The sequence below is a fragment of the Sinocyclocheilus grahami genome, unplaced genomic scaffold, assembly GCF_001515645.1.
Source record: "Sinocyclocheilus grahami isolate Dianchi unplaced genomic scaffold, SAMN03320097.WGS_v1.1 scaffold520.1, whole genome shotgun sequence".
NCBI lineage: Eukaryota > Metazoa > Chordata > Actinopteri > Cypriniformes > Cyprinidae > Sinocyclocheilus > Sinocyclocheilus grahami.
This window is the reverse complement of record NW_015505699.1, coordinates 575,564-597,393: the sequence shown is the minus strand read 5'-3', so window position 1 is coordinate 597,393 and position 21,830 is coordinate 575,564. Positions and strand designations below refer to the sequence as shown.

Genomic DNA, 21,830 nt, shown 5'->3' with positions numbered 1-21,830 from the left:
ACATCTTTGGAGGGAGTTGAAAATCCGTGTTGCCCAGCGACATCCCCAAAACATTACTGCTCTATATGAGATCTGCATGGAGGAATGGGCCAAAATACCAGCAACAGTGTGTGAAGACTTACAGAAAACGTTTGACCTCTGTCATTGCCAACAAAGGGTATATAACAAAGTATTGAGATGAAATTTTGTTATTGACCAAATACTTATTTTCCACCATAATTTGCAAATAAATTCTTTAAAAATCCTACAATGTGATTTTCTGGATTTTTTTTTCTCATTTTGTCTCTCGTAGTTGAGGTATACCTATGATGAAAATTACAGGCCTCTCTCATCTTTTTAAGTGGGAGAACTTGCACAATTGGTGGCTGACTAAATACTTTTTTTTTCCCCACTGTATCTATCTATCTATCATCTATCTGTGTCTGCCTGTCTGTCTGTCTATCTATCTGTCTGTCTGTCTATCTATCTTCTGTTTGTCTGTCTGTCTGTCTATCTATCTATCTGTCTGTCTGTCTGTCATCTGTCTGTCTATCTATCTGTCTATCTATCTTCTGTTTGTCTGTCTATCTATCATCTATCTGTGTCTGCCTGTCTGTCTATCTATCTGTCTGTCTGTCTGACTATCGATCTTCTGTTTGTCTGTCTATCTGTCTGTCTGTCTGTCTGTCAATGATCATTTCTTATGTTACCAAATAAGTTTTCCAAAAAAATAATAATAATCGTGACTTCCTGACCTGTATGTAAATTTAGCGATAAGGGAATTTGGTGCGTTGAAATATTTTAACCTGAAACTGATGTTTATTCAATATTTTCTCCTTTACTACAATAATGTAATGGGGCTTTTCTTTGTAAATATTTATATATGTGATTAATTTTAATAAATAAAATAAAATTAAAAATCTGGTTATGTCTCTGTAGGAGTGTGGTGTGTCTGAGGAGGTGAATCTGGTCATGGAGAGTCTGTCTGGAGTGTTACTCAGAACTGTACTGGAAGTGACCAACCGGCCTCAGCCTGCCGCCACATCGCTGCGCCTGCCATACCAGGATGTTACAGTACACGTGACCTTTTCTGATGATCTTTGATTTTTACTTCAGGGAAAGTATTTCAGTGAATTGAATAACACATTAGATGCGTGTGTTTCAGGGTGAATTTGTTGCCTGTTTGCTCACATTGCTGCGGCAGTTGAAAGATAAAGAATACCAGCAGCTTCTCAGCAGATTTCCCACTAAAGATGAACTAACGGTAAAATCATTTGATAAACCTTACCAGATTGTAGTGTGGGTGTTTAACCAGCTCATTCTGGTTTGATAATAGTGATTGCTGTAGTCTAACTTTACAATCTTGTTTTCCAGAGTTTCCTCCTGCAGTTATTCACTGTCTTCAGGATACTTATCCGACCTGACATGTTTCCCAAAGACTGGACTGTCATGAGACTGGTCGCTAATAAGTAAGTGCGGAAAACAAAACCTGAAATGGTTCATATATAATCTCCTTCAGCCATAGAGATGTTTCATTGCTTGATGTTTCTGTTTGTTTGTGTGTAGTGTCATCATAACCACCATCTTATATCTCTCCGATACTCTGCGCAACAACTTCCTTAATGAGAAATTTGACTTCAAGGTAAAGAGATTTTACATTTACTACAGTTCACTACTGTTTTTATTTATTAAACTGATCATGCAAATTTAAAGTTGAACTGCAATGGATATGCAATTTATTTTCTAAATGCAAGTCTGGCTTTTTCTATTGTCTTACTGCATTTAAAAAAAATGCAAATATAGCCTGTCTCATTTTCTGGATCTTTTACTATTAATTATTATTTTTATTCATTAAACTGATCAAAAGTGAAAGACATTTATAATGTTATGAGAGATTTGCAGTTCTTTTGAAATTTCTATTCATCAGAGATTCCTGAAAAAAAAGTCAATTATTAAACAGCACAACTGTTACAACATTGAAATGTGTCTTGAGCAGCAAATCAGCATATTAGATTTTATTTTTTAAATAATAACAGTATTTCACCATTTTACTATTTTTATTATATTTTTGATCAAATAAATGCAGCCCTGGCTTCTTTCAAAAAACCTTTGTGAATTTTACCCACGACCTGGCTGTTGCTATCATCAAAAGTTCACAAGTTAAATTTTATTACAGTAAATATAATGTAGTATGTGAAACATCTACACATAATCTTCATTCTCAACTTTTATGTAAATAAATAAAATAAATATGTTTATATACTACAGATTATTTTTCTGCTCTCTAATGTACTAAAATACCAGAGAAAAATTTGCATGTACTGCATGAAATTCACTAATAACTTGCCGTCACTTTTACTATTTCATTAAATATACTAATATATTCAGATGTCTTTAGGACACTGAGTATGTAGATCTAGAATCTAAAAGCCATTAACTCTAATCTAAACTATAAAAATGTTGGATTAATTAACCTGTAAATAATATAATATAATATAATAATGTTATTTAATATGGCAGAATCAACTTGAATACAGTAGATCAGTGGTTCCCAAACCTGTCCTGGAGGCCCCCCTGCCCTGCACCTTTTGTATGTCTCCCTTATCTAACACACCTGATTCCACTCATCAGCTTGTTAGTAGAGACTGCAAGAACTAAACTGGGTGTGTCTGATTAAGGAGACATACAAAATGTGCAGGGCAGGGGGTCCTCCAGGACAGGTTTGGGAACCACTGCAGTAGATCACACCAGGAAAAAAACATTATGGGTCAGATGGAGTAGAAATATTTCCTTGCATATTATTTACAGTGTGCCGTATAAAAAAATTAAATAAATAAATAAAAAGTTCATAGGAGAAATAATTTTTTTTCTGTATCTCCTAGAGCATACTGGGAACATGTTAAATATGTGCCTGCAGTGCAGATAATCACCGTCAGCATCTTAATTAGCTCTATTTTTATCTGTAGGTATGGGAGTCCTATTTTTATCTCTGTATAATATTCATCAACCAGCCCTGCCTCCAACTGGAAATGTTCCCGCCCTCCAAGAGGAAAAAAGTCTTGGAGAAGTGAGAGCCCTTCCTGTTCTTTTCCTTTATATGATCAGAATCCTACCGGGAATGAGATGGAAAGATTTCACAATGTAAAATAACACATTCTGCATAATGCGACGATATTAGTGATTTATTGTATACTGGATTAATTAGTACTTTTACACCGTGAGCAAGTTGCACCATGGGAAAACCATTGCAATTACCACAATATCCAGATTTGATATGATTTTTTTTTTTTAATGTTTTTAAAGGTACGGTGACATGAGAGTGATGATTGGCTGTGAGATTTTCAGCATGTGGCAGCATTTGGGTTCGTCCTCTTTCACAATTCTGCATTGAGCACTTATGGGGTCACATGACCGGTGCATATAAAAGCAATATATTGTTTTGTCTCCCAGGTGACTACAAGTTAAATCTCATTCCCACCCTGATTGGTCCGTTCATGGAGGTGACTCTGGTACCACAGATGGACCTGAGGAACGTTCTCATCCCCGTTTTCCACGATATGATGGACTGCGAACAGCGACGGAGCGGCAACTTCAAACAGGTGCTGAAATCACAGTGACATAAACATGTTTGAACACGCGAGAGCAGCGTGATGTCCGTGTCACAATAAATCATGTGCGGGCGTCAGAGTAGAACACTGTGGATGAGAGGAAATCGAGCTTGTTTACCAAGGTCGTGTCGCTCTGGAATGGAATCATAATTTGAAAAATATTGTCAGTGAGATTTTGAGCTGCTCATGCAAATTTAAAGTTGAACTACAATGGATATATAATTTATTTTCTACATGTAACTCCGCTATCTTGCAGAAATCCCTTAAGAATAATGATTAAAAAATGCAAATATAGCCTGGAATAGTCATGCATATGATACATGATGATATTTTGGTGCAGGAAACCTTGACTAACATCATACTGTAAGTGGATTTAAAAACATGCTGTAAGAATGAAAACTGACATTTTAAAGGGGTCATATGATGCTGCTAAAAAGAACATTATTTTGTGTATTTGGTGTAATGAAATGTGTTTGTGCGGTTTAAAGTTAAAAAAACATTATTTTCTACATACTGTACATTATTGTTTCTCCTCTATGCCCCTCCTTTTTGAAACGCGTCCATTTTTACAAAGCTCATCGGTCTGAAAAAGCGAGGTGTGCTGTGATTGGCCAGCTATCCAGTGCGTTGTGATTGACTGAATACCTCAAGCGTGAGACGGAAATATTACGCCCCTCACCATACTGTGATGGCGTGTCCCAGCCGGAGCCACGTAAACATAAAACCCTGTCTGCATTTGTGATTAGAGAAATGACAAACAACAAGTGCTACTCCACACTGCCCAAGACTCGCGTTTGAATCATCAGTGGCAAATGATAAAAGAAAATGTACTTACGTGAGTCAGAACTGCCGGCATTTTAGTCTAACGTTACTCTCCCAGGATCAGTAAACAGTCCTCAAATGTGCCGGCGATCCACAGCACTAAGTTGATGTATTTCCTCAGCGACCAGCACAGATCAGCTCTAGGCATGACGAAGCGGATATCGTCCTCTTTTGGAAGGCCAAACAAAGTAGTTTCGCTTTCACAACGAAAAACACAGCGTCTTTACGACATGGCTGCGGCAACAACAATACTACAGAGAGAATAAAAGTTATGCCTTCTTTCTTTGCGTGAACATTTGGGCGGCATTATGCAAATCTTGCCACATAGTGAGGTAGATATGTGGGGGCGTGTTCGAACGAGCCGTTTTAGGTAGGTGTGGCTGACTCTTTAACTTTTATAAAGAATATCTCTTTGGATTTGAGACTTTAGTCTTTGCAAATTTACAGATCTTCTTTATGCACCAAGAGCTTGTAACACTCCAAAGAGAAAGGAAAAAATTTAATCGCATCATATGACCCCTTTAAGGATTTAAATTTTTTTTTTGGACATTTTGTTTTTTAAAGGTGGAGGCCAAACTAATAGACAAACTGGATGGCCTGATGTCAGAGGGAAAAGGAGATGAGACATACAGAGAGCTCTTTAACAACATGTGAGTTTTAATTCTTTCCAAAATCATGATGTTTTGTAGCTGCAATAAGAAATTTGTTTAAATTATAATTATATTTATATAAATTTATATAAATATCACGTGCTATAAATGATGATTGTGATTGTGGTCAGTAAGTTTATTTTTATTTTATAATTTTTTTTTAATGAAATGAATACTTTTTGTCAGCAAGGGTGCATTAAATTGATCAAAACTGGCAGTAAAAACCGTGTTACAAAAGATTTCTGTTTCAAATAAATGTTGTTTTTTAACCTTCTATTCATCAAAGAATCCTGAAAAAAAATTATCATGGTTTCCACAGCAATACTAAGCAGCACAGCTGGTTTCAACATTGATAATAATAAGAAATATTACTAGAGCACTAAATCAGCATATTAGAATTAATTCTGAAGGATCATGTGACACTGAAGACTGGAGTAATGATGCTGAAAATTCAGCTTTGCATCACAGGAATAAATGACGTTTGAAAATATTTTTTAAGTTGTAATCATTTTTCTGTTTTTACTGTATCTTTCAAAAAATAAATGCAGCCTTGATGTGAAAGACACTCTTACGACCCCAAATTTTTGAGCAGTAGTATATAAATTAAAAAATATTGCATATTTTATATAAATATAAAATATTACAAACTATGAAATACTTCAAAGTACTATTCAGGGCTGTCCAAACTTGGTCCTGGAGGGCCCGTGTCCTGCAGAGTTTAGCTCCAACTTGCCTCAACACACCTGCCTGGAAGTTTCTATGCCTAGTAAGAGCTTGGTTAGCTGGTTCAGGTGTGTTTAATTAGGGTTGGAGCTAAACTCTTCAGGACACTGGCCCTCCAGGACCGAGTCTGGACAGCCCTGTACTATAAATTCAATTTGAAAAATCGAATCAAATATTTGAAAATATTTTTCTATTTTTCTGCATTAGAATTCCACTGTTTGGTCCGTATCCGAGGTAAGACCCTCATTAAATACCATGTACTATATACTGTACAGCTGGGTGTAACAAAATAAAAGGGTGATCAGGTCTTCGATTTCAAAGTTTTATTGTTGTTTTAATTAGTTCTTATAATATATCTGACTTAGTCTCCTGAAGAAGATTGAGAGAGAGACCTGGAGAGAAAGTGGCATTTCCCACATCGCTACCGTCACACGGCTAATGGAGAGATTACTAGATTACAGGTAAAGCAGACACACTCACATCCATACAGCATACAGTACACACTCACGCTTTATGCATGAGGCTCATCTCTTCACAGGGACTGCATGAAGATTGGCGAGGTTGATGGGAAAACAATGGGATGTACAGTCAACCTTCTGGTTCGTTTTGGATATAAAATATGACACATTTTATTATTATAGTTATTTAGAGGCAAACTCCAGAAAAAAACATGTTCTGCTCACATTGTCCTGTTCTTTTCAGAACTTCTATAAAACCGAGTTGAATAAAGAAGAAATGTACATCCGTTACATTCACAAGCTCTATGAGCTGCACCTGAAGGCACAAAATTACACCGGTAATAATCGTTCAACATATTTGTGTTGATCTGTATCGTTTTCATTTTTCATTTTTTACTGTCATTTCTGCACCGATTAATTTGAAAAAATATTAATGTAATTTAAATATTACTTTTTAAATGCAAATTGTTTCAATAATATTATTTTATAATAATTTCAATAATAATACTAATAGATATTGTCCTATTCGAATATTATTTACTATTATAAATGATTATTTTCTAATAATTTTTTTATGATCTTTGTGACTGTTTTGCAGAGGCGTCCTACACTCTTCTGCTGTACGATGAGCTGTTGGAGTGGACCGAAAGGCCTCTCAGAGAGTTCCTCACGTACCCCATGCAGAGTGAATGGCAGAGGAAGGAATGCCTTCATCTCACCATCATACACAATTTTGACAGAGGAAAAGTGAGTCCATCTCTCATTTTAAGATGCACCCCACCCATCATAAAATAATGAATGTGACTAATAAGACTTAATGTTGAAGGATCAGGGCAGCTACTGTAAGTAAAAAGCCAGAGGTTTGCAGCGACAACTTTATGTTCAGTATGTTCTGATTTCCAGCTACTGAACTATAAATATGGACAACATAAGAGAAGTTCTTTTCTTCCTACATACTGCCATCTTGTGGCTGAAACCTACTGCAACAGTTTCGATGAGAGCAGGGGCCCTTGTTGGTAGCTAAAATGATACTTTTATGTTTGAAGTATTACTGTTATTTAAGTCTTAAAAACTGAACTATTCATTCCAGTGCTGGGAAAACTGCATCATACTGTGTCGAGAGCTGGCCAATCAGTACGAAGCGTATTATGACTACAGGAACCTCAGCAAGATGAGGGTAAGTGTTTCCTCTTTACAGACCACGCAGTATGTGGGTATGTATACGTTTATGTATTTTATGTTATTTTTATTATTTTTATTTTGGTATTAATTTATTAAATACATATTTAACAAATAATGTGGTTTTTTTTACATTTCTTTTAGTGCTGTCAAACGATTAATCGCGATTAATCGCATCCAAAATAAAAGTTTTTGTTTACATAATATATGTGTGTGTACTGTGTATATTTATTATGTATATATAAATACAAACACAAGCATGCATATATTAAAAAAAATGTTATGTTTATATATTAAATGTATTTATATATATATAATATAAAATAATAAAAATATATTAATGTATATACATGTAATTATTTTCTAAATATATACTGTATGTGTGTGTATTTATATATACATAATAAATAAACAGTACACATACTGTACATATATTATGTAAACAAAACATTTATTTTGGATGCGATTAATCGTTTGACAGCACTAATTTCTTTATAGTTTTACAGTATTTATTTACTTATTTTTATGCACACTAGTCTGCAGTTCAAACACCCAGTGGCTGTAAATACAGCACTTATTTGAACTAAATTGAGTTGTTACTATGTTCATTACACTTACGGCCAATTGTTATCCTAATGAGGCGTTTGGCTTTAACTGTTAAACTGAATCTCCCTGATTGTTTTTTGTTTATTCTGTTACACAGTCGATTGCTTCACAGATTGTGGCAGTAATTTGTCATATTAACTGCTGTTTGTGTTACATTGTGCTCAATGGTCTGTTTTATTTGCATGTTTGATAGATGATGGAAGCCTCTTTCTATGACAAAATAATGAACCAGCAGCGGCTCGAGCCAGAGTTCTTCAGAGTCGGCTTCTACGGAAAGAAGTTCCCCTTCTTTTTAAGGGTATACAATTCTTTAAAGCATATTTGTATTATATTTATATATGTTTGTATACATATTATTTATAATATATTATAAAATAATGTAAAATAATAAAAGCTGATTATATTAGCTAAATATTTTACAGATATCGCTGTCTTATATAGATTTTTCACTTTTGGGTGAATTATGGCTTATTCAGTTGAAGTGTAATCCTGTAATTCAACATCATGTCCTCTAGGGGGCACTTTCCTCCCAGATCTCACTGCAACTCATCTATAATTTGTAACATTTCTGCAACATTTCCTTTTTATTGAGCTATTCGCATTTTATCCAATTGCTATTATTTGTATTTTCACACCACAGTGCAATGTGTGGATGATAATGGGAATGGGAATGGAGGGGGAAATGAGAATGAATTAGGAATTATGAAATATCTCTATACTCTATTCTCATTTAGTCCCTCAAACAGTCAATATTGTGTCCAGTGTCTTCCACTTTCCTCATTACTTCTGTCTGTGTGTGTTGCCGGCGGTCAGAATAAAGAGTTTGTGTGTCGAGGGAACGATTACGAGCGTCTGGAGGCCTTTCAGCAAAGGATGCTCAGCGAGTTTCCTCACGCCATCGCAATGCAGCACGCCAACCTGCCCGACCAGACCATCCACCAAGCAGACGCGCAGTGTATCCTTAATTTTTTCTTCTTTTTTTCTTTTGTTCGATATGAAAGGCACATAAAAAGTATATATATATATATATATATATATATATATATATATATATATATACACTTTCAAATATACACATATATATACAAATATATACAAATTCAAAAGTTTGGGATCAGTAAGATTTTTTTATGTTTTTAATGGAGTCTCTTATGTTCATCAAGGCTGTATTTATTTGATCAAAAATACAGAAAAAACAGTAATATTGTGAAATATTATTGCAATTTCTAATATTGGTTTCCTATTTTAATATACTTTAAAATCTAATTTATTTCTGTGACGCAGTGCTGAATTTTCATCAGCCATTACTCTAGTCTTCAGTGTCACATGGTCTTTCAGAAATTATTTTAATATGCTGATTTATTCTCAGTGTTGAAACTGTTGTGCTGCTTAATATTTTTTTGGAACCTGTGATACTTTTTTCTTTGATTCTTTGATGAATAAAAAGTTCAAAAGAACAGCATTTATTCAAAACAGAAATCAGAAGTCTTTACTATCACTTTTAATCCATTTAACACATCTTTGCTGAAAGAAAAAAATGATTCATTTCTTTAAAAAAAAAAAAAAGAAAGAAAAAATTTACTGACCCCAAACACAACATTTCTATTTTGAATAAACACTGTTCTTTTTACCTCTTTATTTATCAAAGAATTCAGAAAAAAGTATCACAGGTCCCAAAAAAATATTAAGCAGCATAACAGTTTCCAGCACTGATAATAAATCAGCATATTAGAATAATTTCTGAAGGATCATGTGACACTGAAGACTGGAGTAATGATGCTGAAAATTCAGCTTTGCATCACAGGAATAAATTATATTTTAAAGTATATTAAAATAGAAACTGTTATTTCAAATTGCAATAATATTTCCCAAAATAACAGGGTTTTTTCTGGATTTTTGGTCAAATAAATACAGCCTTGATGAGCACAAGAAACTTCGCTAAAAAATATGAAAAATCTTACTGATCCCAAACTTTTAAACGGTAGTGTATATTTATATATATTGCTCCTCAAGGGTTCTTAGAAGAGGGCTGGTGTGTGGATAAGGGTGATTAAAGAATGGAGAAGTGCTAATAGGGCAGCTGTTAGATGTGTAAACTGTTGGTCGGCAGCCAGCAGCATAGTTTCTAATCAGATGGGTATCTAAACTGAGTTCATGCTGCTCTGTGACCTCTTCTCTTCACAGAGTCCAACCAGCTGCTAATGGTCTGATAGTTGAGTATATCTGTGGCAAAAGTTCATGAGTAGCTCGAACTTATTTCAGAGGAAGGATTTATTGCTCTATTACAGTTAGGAGACTTAAGTCTCAGTTATGCTTCAGTTATAAGTGACACCTTTGTCTCGGATGTTTCTCCTGAATCCCATAAAAAAAGAAAAACAAATGAAATAACTATGAGATTTACTTGAAACAAATGAGAGAATGAGATTAATAGTTTCTGCTTGTTTGTTTGTGTGATGACTGAATGCGCTTTGTACGTCCCTTAACTGGTCGTGATTCAGATCTGCAGATCTATGCCGTTAGTCCTGTCCCTGAAAACCAGGACGTCCTGCAGAGAGACGGAGTCCCCAACAACATCAAGAGCTTCTACAAAGTCAACCATATTTGGAGGTTTCGCTACGACAGGCCTTTTCACAAGGGCACCAAAGACAAAGAGAACGAGTTTAAGGTGCTGTAGACTTACTGTAGTCTATCTATCTATCTATCTGTCTGTCTATCTTCTGTTTGTCTATCTATCTATCTATCTATCTTCTGTCTGTCTGTCTGTCTGTCTGTCCTATCTATCTATCTATCTATCTATCTATCTATCTATCTATCTGTCTTATCTGTCTTATGTGTCTTATCTGTCTATCTGTCTTATCTGTCTTATCTATCTATCTGTCTGTCTATCTATCTATCTATCTATCTATCTATCTATCTATCTATCTATCTATCTATCTATCTATCTATCTATCTGTCTGTCTGTCTGTCTGTCTGTCTGTCTGTCTGTCTGTCCTATCTATCTATCTATCTATCTATCTATCTATCTATCTATCTGTCTTATCTGTCTTATGTGTCTTATCTGTCTATCTGTCTTATCTGTCTTATCTATCTATCTGTCTGTCTATCTATCTATCTATCTATCTATCTGTCTGTCTGTCTGTCTTCTGTTTGTCTATCTGTCTGTCTCTAAATCTCTCACTCTCTCTGTGCAGGTCTTTTCATTTTTTGATGTGGCTAAAGTCTTAGGCACCAAGATGATGAAATGATTTCATTTTTTTAAATCAGTTTTGTGATGTTCATGTTGTTTGTGTTGTGTTGTAGAGCCTGTGGGTTGAGCGGACAACACTGACCCTCGCTCAGAGTCTACCTGGCATCTCTCGCTGGTTTGAAGTTGAGAAAAGGGAACTGGTGAGCAGTGTTGGGAGTAACGCATTACAAAAGTAATAATATTACAGTAGTATATTACGTTGTAATATAACGCATTACTAATAAAATTTGGGTAATATTATTACTCGTTACAATCTCAGTAACGCAAGTTACAACAACATATTACTAACACCGCAAAACAGCACCAGAGAAAAAATTCCGCGGGTAAACTAGTTTGTCTATCTTCTGTTGCTGGAATTAGATGGTTGAGATGACTGCATAGATGGATTCTACATTTGTGAGATGGACACACTCCTGTTATTTTCAGTTCATCGGAGAAAAGGATAAGAATGCTTAGCAATATGTGTGACACCAAACTCTCAACATGGAGAAATAACACGAGTAAAACCTGGAAACACCTGGACTGGAGCCACTAACAGTAAACTATCGGAGAGAGCTGCGGGGTCAGAGAAGAGAAAAAAGGCGGCGGACGAGCGCAGACGAGCAACAAAAATTAAGTTTAACTAAAAATAACAAAATCTGTTTTTGTTAAATCATAGTCTATATGACTATGCCGTTCCGCGCCTTATGGCGTGCTGTGAGGATAATACAAATTTAGGCTATTAGTTTAGGCTACTCCTCATTGAGAATGGTTTTTAAAAAAAATTTTTTAAATAGGTCTATTCATTTATACAATTGAATTATAGGCCTATAATTAAAATTAATAACACTGCAGTCATCGATGAAAATGAAGAGCAGCTTTATTTCGTGCACAGATTTTCAAAAACAACCTGTTTAACGTGAAAAACGTTTCTTCTGGGCCACAAGAGAAATATTAAGGGAATAATTTAAGACAGATATATACCATCATCAGCCTAAATTGAAGTAATTTTGTCTCTTGTTGTCTCAGAGAATATGCGCCGTTAATGCAGCGTTAGAAAGCTCCATCAGTTTTTTTTTAACTTTCACTTTCTCTGTAGTGAATTGACTGATGTTCACCGGCATAACTCTTGCACAGTTTGCGCGTTGCTTGCTTGTGTTGCTTGACCCCTCCCCCATAATATCAATCATTTATAGGCCACATATTAGGCATTTTTTTATGTAAATTTTTTTTATGTTAATGAAAGTGACACCAAAAATAAGAGAACATCATTAGGAAATCCTTGGGGGGGCTGTGCCCGGGCTAAGCAAGTTTCTGATGGGCCCCGACAAGCCCGGCCCTAGCGCCGCCACTGATTAGCCTAATTCATTTTGGCTTGTTTAGAAAATAGCAACTTTTATTTTTCATTCTTGTTTTCTTCTTGAAACCGTTCAAATTTGCCTATAGGCTAGGTATTGTGTTTATTGTTTGTACATTATAACATTTCGCTTTATTTACCGGTGTTATTTATGAATGTAATAATGTGATTTCTGCTTATCTGTGTTTAACCTAAACTACAACGTAACATTAATGCCATACCGGCATCTAAATATGATTTTATAATTGTATGCTATATAGACCTACCACATTACCCTCCACTTGATGTAGAATGAGCAGCAATAAACTACATTTTGGCATTTTATAATACTTCTGTGGATATTTTGGTGAAAGTAACTCAAAAGTAACTCAAAAGTAGTGTAACGCATTACAATTCAGAGACAGTAATATTGTAATGTAACTAATTACTTTCAAAAGATAGTAACTAGTCATATATAATGTATTACATTTTGGAAGTAACTTGCCCAACACTGCTGGTGAGTCATAACTTAAAAAAAAGAAAAATTCTCATTTTGACAAGACACTTGTAGACTACAGCCTTTGATAAATCGCACTGCTTATCACGTACAAGATGAGGGTTTTTCAAGCTCTTTGCCAATGTCATGAATTTAAAGTAACTGACCCCAAGACTGCACATCCACCATCAAAACAATCATATAAACATAAACAGAGACATCATAACCTCAGTGTGGTTTCAATACAGGTGGAGATGAGTCCCTTGGAGAACGCCAGCGAGGTGATTGAAAATAAGACGCTGCAGTTGAGGACGCTGATCGCCCAGTGTCAGATGAGGCAGATGCTGAACATCAACCCTCTCACCATGTGCCTGAACGGAGTCATCGATGCCGCTGTCAATGGAGGACTGGCTCGATACCAGGAGGTACGGGACTGGATGGAGAGCAGGGTCAATCTGCTTCTGTTAGATTGGAGGTGGACTTTGGGTTGCTTGTTATTTCACTGCCTTAAAACTTGGATCAAAAATGTAGAGTACTGCAAAAAAGAATGGGGAAAATTGGAGTGGGAAAATGTGCAAAGCTGGTAAAGACCAATGGTATTGACATGGACCTGAAGCTTGTATATTCAAGCAGTTTGTAGTTTGACAAGCTAGAGTTTCAACATACAGAACTTCAACTACAGCAATGCTACCATATAGTCAAAAACATGCTAATGAACATTTAAGTAAATATTTGATTAATTTTATAACTATTATAAGTATTATTTAGTAAAATTATTGTATAATAGTGTGACTATAAATAAATATAGGCAATCTGATTTTTATTTACAGTAAAATAAGTAATTTTAATCATAGTCAATATTTTAGGCAACTGGTTAGTTCACGTTAGTAGCAATGAGAAAATGTTTATGTTGACAAAATAAATATTGAAAAATTGAAATCTTTTAACTCTTGTGATCCAAATGCCTTGACTTTATTGTTGTCTCATGATCTTGGTCTTGAGCTGCTAATAATAAGTAGCTACACTAAAGTTTATTTTATTTTATATACTTTTTTTATTTTATTTTATTGCAATATGAGTGCAATATTGATCTAATAATGTATAGCAGAAAAACTGATTATCTGAATATTATATTGTATTATTTTGCTAAATTATTATATAATACTATGACTATAATTTATGTAAAACGTGGACGAAAATCTGTGATTTTTTTTTTATTATAATTTTAGTTTATATTTTAGGCGACTGATTAGATCAAATTTGTGGCGATGCTGCTGTTATTTACTCTTAACTGTTATTTACACTTAATTGAATACAAATGCAAAATATTATTTTGTGTTCAATCACTATTACACAAAAAAACTATTACACAAAAAAAGTTTACATATATATCAATTACAAATACATCCTCTGAGTTTTTGATGTCATTTATATAAAAAAATTGTTTTATGTCGTTTGACACGAGACACAAGGCAGTCAAAATATTAAAGGGGTCATATGATGCTTTTTTATACTGATCATTATTTTGTGTATTTGGTGTAACAGAATATGTTGACATGCTTTAATGTTCAAAAAACACATTATTTTTAAAATACTGTACATTATTGTAGGTCCTCTATGCCCCGCCTCTCTCAAACGCTTCATTTTCTACAAAGTCCCTCCTTCCGACAAGCGCAGTCTGCTCTGATTGGCCAGCTGACCCAGTGGATTGTGATTGGCCGAACACCGCAAGCACTCGTCGGAAATGTAACGCCCCTTACCATAATCGCAAGCTTCATCTTTCAAAATAAATGTAAAGACAGAACCCGAAAGGGGAACATATGTGTTTGCAGTACACAAGCCACGGTTAAGACAGCTGACTCCACTGTGATGTGTCTCGCTCTCTCTCTCTCTCTCTCTCTCGCTCTCTCGTGCTCTCGCTCGCTCGCTCGCTCGTTCTCTCTCTCGCTCTCTCTCTCGTGCTCTCTCTCTCTCTCGCTCTCTCTCTCTCGCTCGCGCGCACACACACACACACACACACACCATTCTCTCTCTCTCTCTCTCGCACACACACACACACACACCGCTCTCTCTCTCGCTCAAGCGCGCACGCACACACACACACACACACACACCGCTCTCTCTCGCTCAAGCGTGCACGCACACACACACACCGCTCTCTCTCTCTCTCTCTCTCGCTCAAGCTGCTTCAACACTAACTGCGGTTACTGAAACCACGCCTTCTTTCTTTGCATGAACATTTGGGCAGCATTATGCAAATATTTCCACATAGTGAGGTAAATATGTGGGGGCGTGTTAGAACCAGCCGTTTTAGGGGGGCGTGGCAGAGTCTTAACTTTGATAAAGAATATCTCTTTGGTTTTGAGACTTTAGTCTTTGTAACTTCAGGGATCTTATCTATGCACAATCAGCTTGTAACACTCCAAAGAGAAAGGGAAACTTGAAATCGCATCATATGACCCCTTTAAAATCTTTGAACTGTTGTGATCGAAATGTTTTGACTCTGTTGATGTCTCATAGTCTTGACAACATAAATTGTCTGTAAAGTGATTTATTGGTCTGAGCGCACTGACTCCAGTTTCACCTTCTTCCTTTTAGCAGGATGAAAGACCGGTTTCTAGTTGTTGTTTTCAGTGAAACCCTCAAAAGCGCATTTGCTGGATGTTTAATGACTAGCCCACATCCTCACACTTCATAGGACCGTTTTCTGCGGGTATCTCTGACAGTTGCCAAGCAACAGCATGTTGAGCACTGGCCTTTTGTGAGCGTGAGCTTCAGCTAACTCTATTAAAAGAGAAGAGCTAACGGCAGGGGTTTTCCTAAATCCCAGCATGCACCTCACTGCACAGATGATGAGTTTACCACAGAGCACAGGGCTCCAGGTCTAGTCACTGGGCTATGAAATCTAGATCAAAATCCATGTCACTTACGTATGACAGTTAGCATGATATATTAAACGAGAGTCATGGAAACATTCCCTAGCGTCTTTGTAATGTTGCATCATAGTTTCTAAGAAATGAGTAGGAGTTCAGGTTAGTTTACAGCATTGAAATGCCTGTGAGACATGCACTGAATTTCACACTGTATGAGTTTATTTATTAACTCTTCTTTTCTTAAAAAGTAGCCTGAGTACAAATGATTCATGTGTCTCTTTATGTACTTCCTCACGCAGGCATTTTTTGCGAAAGATTACATGGCAAATCATCCAGAGGATGGAGAGAAAATTACTCGTCTTAGGGAACTGATGTTTGAACAGGTACAAAAACAAAAATGATTTGGGTCAGTGATGTGACACTCATTTTTTTTGTCTGTTTATTTAAAATATATTTTTCAATATAATATATATTTAAAAATGTATATTAAAAATGCTATTCATATAATGACTACATTATAATACATCTGATAATGTGCCTTTAAAATATAATGATATTTGTGTATTAACAATTCATTATATTTGTTGCAAAATATTTAAAGTTTTTTTTTTTTTTAAGAAAATGCTGTTACCTTTTACTTGATGGTTGCAAAACATGATACTTTTAAAGCTATTAAATGTAAACATTTCTTGAAAATTCTATAAAAAGTTTTTTAAAAACAAAATTAAGCCAACATTTATACAAAAAGTACATTTCTAGACATTTTCCTATTTTGTATTGTTTAAATAAATATTTATTTTGTTCTAAGAATAATAAAATTTTCTCTCTGCCTTTTTTGCAGGCCCATATTCTGGAATTTGGTTTAGCCGTGCACGAGAAGTTCGTTCCACAGGATATGAAGCCGTTACATAAAAAGCTTGTCGACCAGTTTCATGTAATGCGCTCCAGTCTGGGTATTCAAGTATGTTTACTTTTACACATATAGATACATATTCACTGGTCTTAAAGTTGAATTGTGTACATTTTTAGACTTTAAAATGCATATCCCAATTTAATATGCAACTTTAAAGGGAAAGTTCACACCCAAAAATTAAAATAACCCCATGATTTACCCGCCCTCAAGGAATCATCGGTGTATATGACTTTCTTCTTTTAGACCAATACAATCGGAGTTATATTAAAAATATCCTGGTTCTTCTAAGCGTTATAATGGCAGTAAATGGTGGTCGAGATTTTGAAGTCCAATAAAGTGCACCCATCCATCATAAAAAGTGCTTAATACAGGCCTTCTAAAGCGAAGCACTGCATTTGTGTAAGAACAATATACAAAAATATCCATATTTAAATCTTTATAGACGTTATCCAACAATAAAGTTCAAATCACTTTCAGAACAGTTCCCGTTGATGAACAATAAAAACATTGACAGCCAATCAGAAATCCCAACCAGTTGGCCATAGTAACATTGGCTTAACCAGTGGCATGAGTTTGGGGCGGGGCCACAGATTTGTCTGACCAATAGCAGATAAATGTTTGAGAAACCTGTTTAAAAAGTTAATTTTGCTTAGTTCCACTAGAGGCATTGAAATTACATACGTGACCTTTAAAAACTGTGTTAATTTTAACAAGCAATTTGATGAAACACTTTCTATAACAGGTAATATTTTTTTGTTTAGCCACAAGAGTTTCCCGCTTATGTGCGTGTTAGTCCTCTGCATTTTGCAAATGGCAGCCCGCGCACATGCAGGACCCCCGTACCTAATGCCATCAGCCCAGAGGGAGGCCGAATCGTGGCAAGACGCAGGTTTGTGTCATCTTAATGCCATGTTAAAAATGTTTCTTGTGTGCATTCTTGAAATATATGTTGAAATGCTTTAAGGTCAGAGATAAAAAGTTGAACTCAATTGAAATCTCAGCCAAGTAGATGCTATTTAGGAATGCTTGTTTTGGATCAGGTTTGACAGATTGGCAGCTTGAACGCACCCACACGTTTGCTAAATTTATCCTGTCCCTCTTTTGTGTCTTTCAATTCCCTTTCAGTCCTCTCAGCTATCCAGCTGTCAACAGATATTCCTCATCCTCACTGTCATCACAGGCCTCAAATGAAGTGAGCAACATCACCGGCCAATCAGAGAGCTCGGATGAGGTCTTCAACATGCAAGTGAGAAATTCAAAGATACGCTCAATGTTAGGGAACTAAAAAGTTACTAAAAGGAAACACTATTAACTGTCAGATTCAGACAATCATTCTATTAATTTAATAAAATAATTAAATTTTTTATTTATTTTGGATGAATTTGTCTGTTCAATGCTGTTAGCTGTCACCTTAAGTTTAAATAAAAAGTGCAAAACTCATTCTTTTGCTCCAGAAAATGCAGCGCAGAATAAATAATATCATTGGTGACATCCAACAGTTTTAAAATTATATATAATTATTTTGATACAGTTGTAATTTCTGTCATTGCCAACAAAGGGTATATAACAAAGTATTGAGATGCAATTTTGTTATTGACCAAATACTTATTTTCCACCATAATTTGCAAATAAATTCTTTAAAAATCCTACAATGTGATTTTCTGGATTTTTTTTTCTCATTTTGTCTCTCATAGTTGAGGTATACCTATGATGAAAATTACAGGCCTCTCTCATCTTTTTAAGTGGGAGAACTTGCACAATTGGTGGCTGACTAAATACTTTTTTTCCCCACTGTATATAACATATATACAGTATATATATTACATATATAATAGTGGTTAAACGGATCGTAGTTGATCCGTGATCCGTACAGACCAAGCCCCACGGTTCGGTACAAATGTGATCCACAGATTAATTGCAAAATTTTACCATAATAGAGTATAAGTTTATAATTTGTTCGTATTTACACAAGCAAGCGAATTTTAAACCATTCCAGAGAGAAAAGGCAAAAGGGAACTCGATTCGTTACTCGCGCGCTGTTCTCTTCGCGCACAGCCGCACACATGAAGCGCGCACACGCGTTTCAGACGGCGCGCGAACACCAAACTGAATCCTCTTCTGAATCCTTTGAACAGACACATACACATAAAATTATGACAAAATACCCATCCTGACAATCATTCAGTTAAACACAGTCAGTTATGTCTCAAGTGAATGAAAGAACAGCTGAGAAAGACATCGGATGGGATGTGTATCATTATATCGGATCCGTGCATCAGGTTTTAAAGGGACAGCGGCCTATAAATACTGCTGCTGTCATTAATGATCATCAAACAACAAAACAGCTGTGATAAAAATCTATATTTAATTTATACAGTGAACACTATGCAGTGTTATTTTCCCTAATTATTACATTTCTGTATTTGAATACTACTAACCTTATTTTAGTTGTAACATATTCTGTTGTATTTATCTGCTTGTAATTTGTGTATTTGTTCTTATTTTTACTGGCTGCTCTCTTGTCTCTTTAATCATGTTTAAACTTTCTTAGTTAATCTAGTAGTATTTGCTGTGGTATCAAAGAAGTACTTTGCTTTAAGTAATAAATGTAAAGCAAGTTAAATTTAAATATTTTTCTTTTCTTGCTGATCCGAAAAATGATCCGATCCGTGGGTCAAAAACCGTAATGTGATCCGAACCGTGACATCTGTGATCCGTTGAACCACTAATATATAATAAATGTATTTATATAATTTATACAATTATAAATAACATGTTAGGTTACTTTTTAATGATGATTTATACACTGTATATATATTGTAATTTTTAAAACGTTTTTCCTTGAAAGTGTGTGTGTATATATATCATAATAATAATTTTTTTCCAAAAAACGTTTAAAATGTTTTTTTTTTACAAAAATAATGAATTATTAAAGAATACATAAATATCATTATGTTTTTGAGTCACAACATTACATGTATTTAAGTATTTCATTTTGAATATATTTTTGAATAAACTAGCAGACAAAAAAAATCAGTTACTCAACCCTTTAAAATTATTATTATTTTAATAAATTTTATAATTATATATGAATTTGTACACAATTATATATAAAAGCATTATTTATATAAATAACACGTTATTTATATTATGATAATATATATGGTCATTTTTTTTTATGTATCTTAGCTTAATTACTTCATAAAAAATACAAAAAAATAACATCTGTTGTCTATTTCTAGCCCAGTCCGTCTACCTCAAGTCTGAGCTCAAATCACTCTGGCTCACAGAATGTGAACAGCTCTGCGCCCTCCAGCAATAGAGGTGAGTGAATTCAAAAGACTATAAGCAATCCGGCACTCAAAAGCAAGCAGTACTTACAACGCCCCGCAACATAATTACCATCATTTTGCAGCATTGCCTCATTTCCTCTGTTATTTCCTATCTGTTCAACTCTCACACTACGTGCCTTTATTCCTCTTCATTAGCTTCTCCACTGCCGTCTGACAAGCACAAGCACTCCAGAGACAACACCTGCCTCTCTCCACGGGACAGACTCTGCAGCGGCATTTTCCCCAGCCCACTGGACCCCACACAGGTCAGAGCGGCTCCACCACCACTCTTTAACAATTACATGTCAAACTGAATATTCAGTGGGAAATAATGTAGGGTGGGGCTTAGTTTTTATCCACTAAGAGTTGATTATGATATTTCAAATTCTCATAAACTTACATTGAATGAGAGACCATAATATATTTTTTAAGTTTAAAAAGTGGGCTCTTTGATTAGATTAAATGATCACCCAGAACACCTTAGTATCCACCTAACAACATCTCATATACTGTATTGTTTAGAAACATTTTATTTATTTTTTTTTACAACAAATTTACACTTTTGTATGTGTAGTGTGTATATTTATTATGTATATATAAATACACACACAGTATATATTTTTTTAATATTTACATGTATATACATTTATATTCTTATATTTTATATTATACATAAATATATTTAATATATAAACATAACATATTTTTCTTAAATATATACATGCATGTGTTTGTATTTATATATACACATAATAAATATATACAGTACACACACACATATACTTTGTAAACAAAAACTTTTATTTTGGATGTGATTAATCCTTTGGCAGCACTAATTTTTTCATATATTTTTTGAAAATATGTTTATGTACACCACCATTCAAAAGTTTTGGTTAAGTATTTTTTATGTTAATGAAAGAAGACTCTTACGCTCACCAAGGCAGTTTTTATTTGATTAAAAATACAGAAAAACTGTAACATTATGAAATATCATTACAAAAAACTGTTTTCTATTTTAAAATATTTTAAAATGTTTTTTTTCCCTGTGATGGCAAAGCATCATTACTCCAGTCTCCAGTGCCCCATGATCCTTCAGACATCATTATAATATGCCGATTTGCTGCAACATTTCTTATTATTGCCATCAATAAGTGCTACTTAATATTTTTGTGGAAACTGTGATACACTTTTTTCAGGATTCTTTGATGAATAGAAAATTCAAAAGAATAGCATTTATCTTAAAATCTTTCTCACTTCTGATCAATTTAATGTGTCGTTAACATCATTACTGAATAATAGTAATTTCTTTACAAAAAAATCCTGCTGGCCTCAAAAATTTGGTATATGTTTGTACTGTATATATATTTTTTATAAATATTATTAAATATAATGTATTAATTGTATTATTTTTCCTGCTCACATTACACCAGCAGAAATAAATACTGAAAATATATTTTTTAATAATTACTATATGCATTATATAATATAAAAATATGCAATTTCATTGTCATATATTATTACAGTATATATAATTTACTGCAGTGGTTTTCAACTGGTTTGGTCTTGGGACCCATGTTTTCCCATGGTCATCAAGCCGCGACCCACTTCTGTATGTATGTATGTGTGTAT

At 34.6% G+C, this 21,830-nt stretch overlaps 1 protein-coding gene across 1 annotated transcript in view; it reads left to right on the top strand.

Moving 5' to 3' along the window:
• The window catches only part of dock4a (dedicator of cytokinesis 4a), an 82,577-nt gene that overhangs the window by 58,550 nt on the left and 2,197 nt on the right, over positions 1-21,830 (top strand). Inside the window, exons 25-49 of the mRNA XM_016237639.1 lie at positions 919-1,053; positions 1,145-1,243; positions 1,354-1,448; positions 1,546-1,621; positions 2,946-3,046; positions 3,283-3,341; positions 3,430-3,578; positions 4,974-5,059; positions 5,990-6,016; positions 6,148-6,243; positions 6,321-6,381; positions 6,485-6,578; positions 6,839-6,987; positions 7,331-7,417; positions 8,219-8,323; positions 8,839-8,980; positions 10,524-10,690; positions 11,326-11,412; positions 13,332-13,508; positions 16,256-16,339; positions 16,798-16,917; positions 17,631-17,758; positions 17,995-18,115; positions 20,112-20,193; positions 20,358-20,467. Of these exons, the coding sequence (XP_016093125.1) occupies positions 919-1,053; positions 1,145-1,243; positions 1,354-1,448; positions 1,546-1,621; positions 2,946-3,046; positions 3,283-3,341; positions 3,430-3,578; positions 4,974-5,059; positions 5,990-6,016; positions 6,148-6,243; positions 6,321-6,381; positions 6,485-6,578; positions 6,839-6,987; positions 7,331-7,417; positions 8,219-8,323; positions 8,839-8,980; positions 10,524-10,690; positions 11,326-11,412; positions 13,332-13,508; positions 16,256-16,339; positions 16,798-16,917; positions 17,631-17,758; positions 17,995-18,115; positions 20,112-20,193; positions 20,358-20,467 (2,637 nt within the window). The remainder of the gene's footprint in view (positions 1-918; positions 1,054-1,144; positions 1,244-1,353; positions 1,449-1,545; positions 1,622-2,945; positions 3,047-3,282; positions 3,342-3,429; positions 3,579-4,973; positions 5,060-5,989; positions 6,017-6,147; positions 6,244-6,320; positions 6,382-6,484; positions 6,579-6,838; positions 6,988-7,330; positions 7,418-8,218; positions 8,324-8,838; positions 8,981-10,523; positions 10,691-11,325; positions 11,413-13,331; positions 13,509-16,255; positions 16,340-16,797; positions 16,918-17,630; positions 17,759-17,994; positions 18,116-20,111; positions 20,194-20,357; positions 20,468-21,830) is intronic.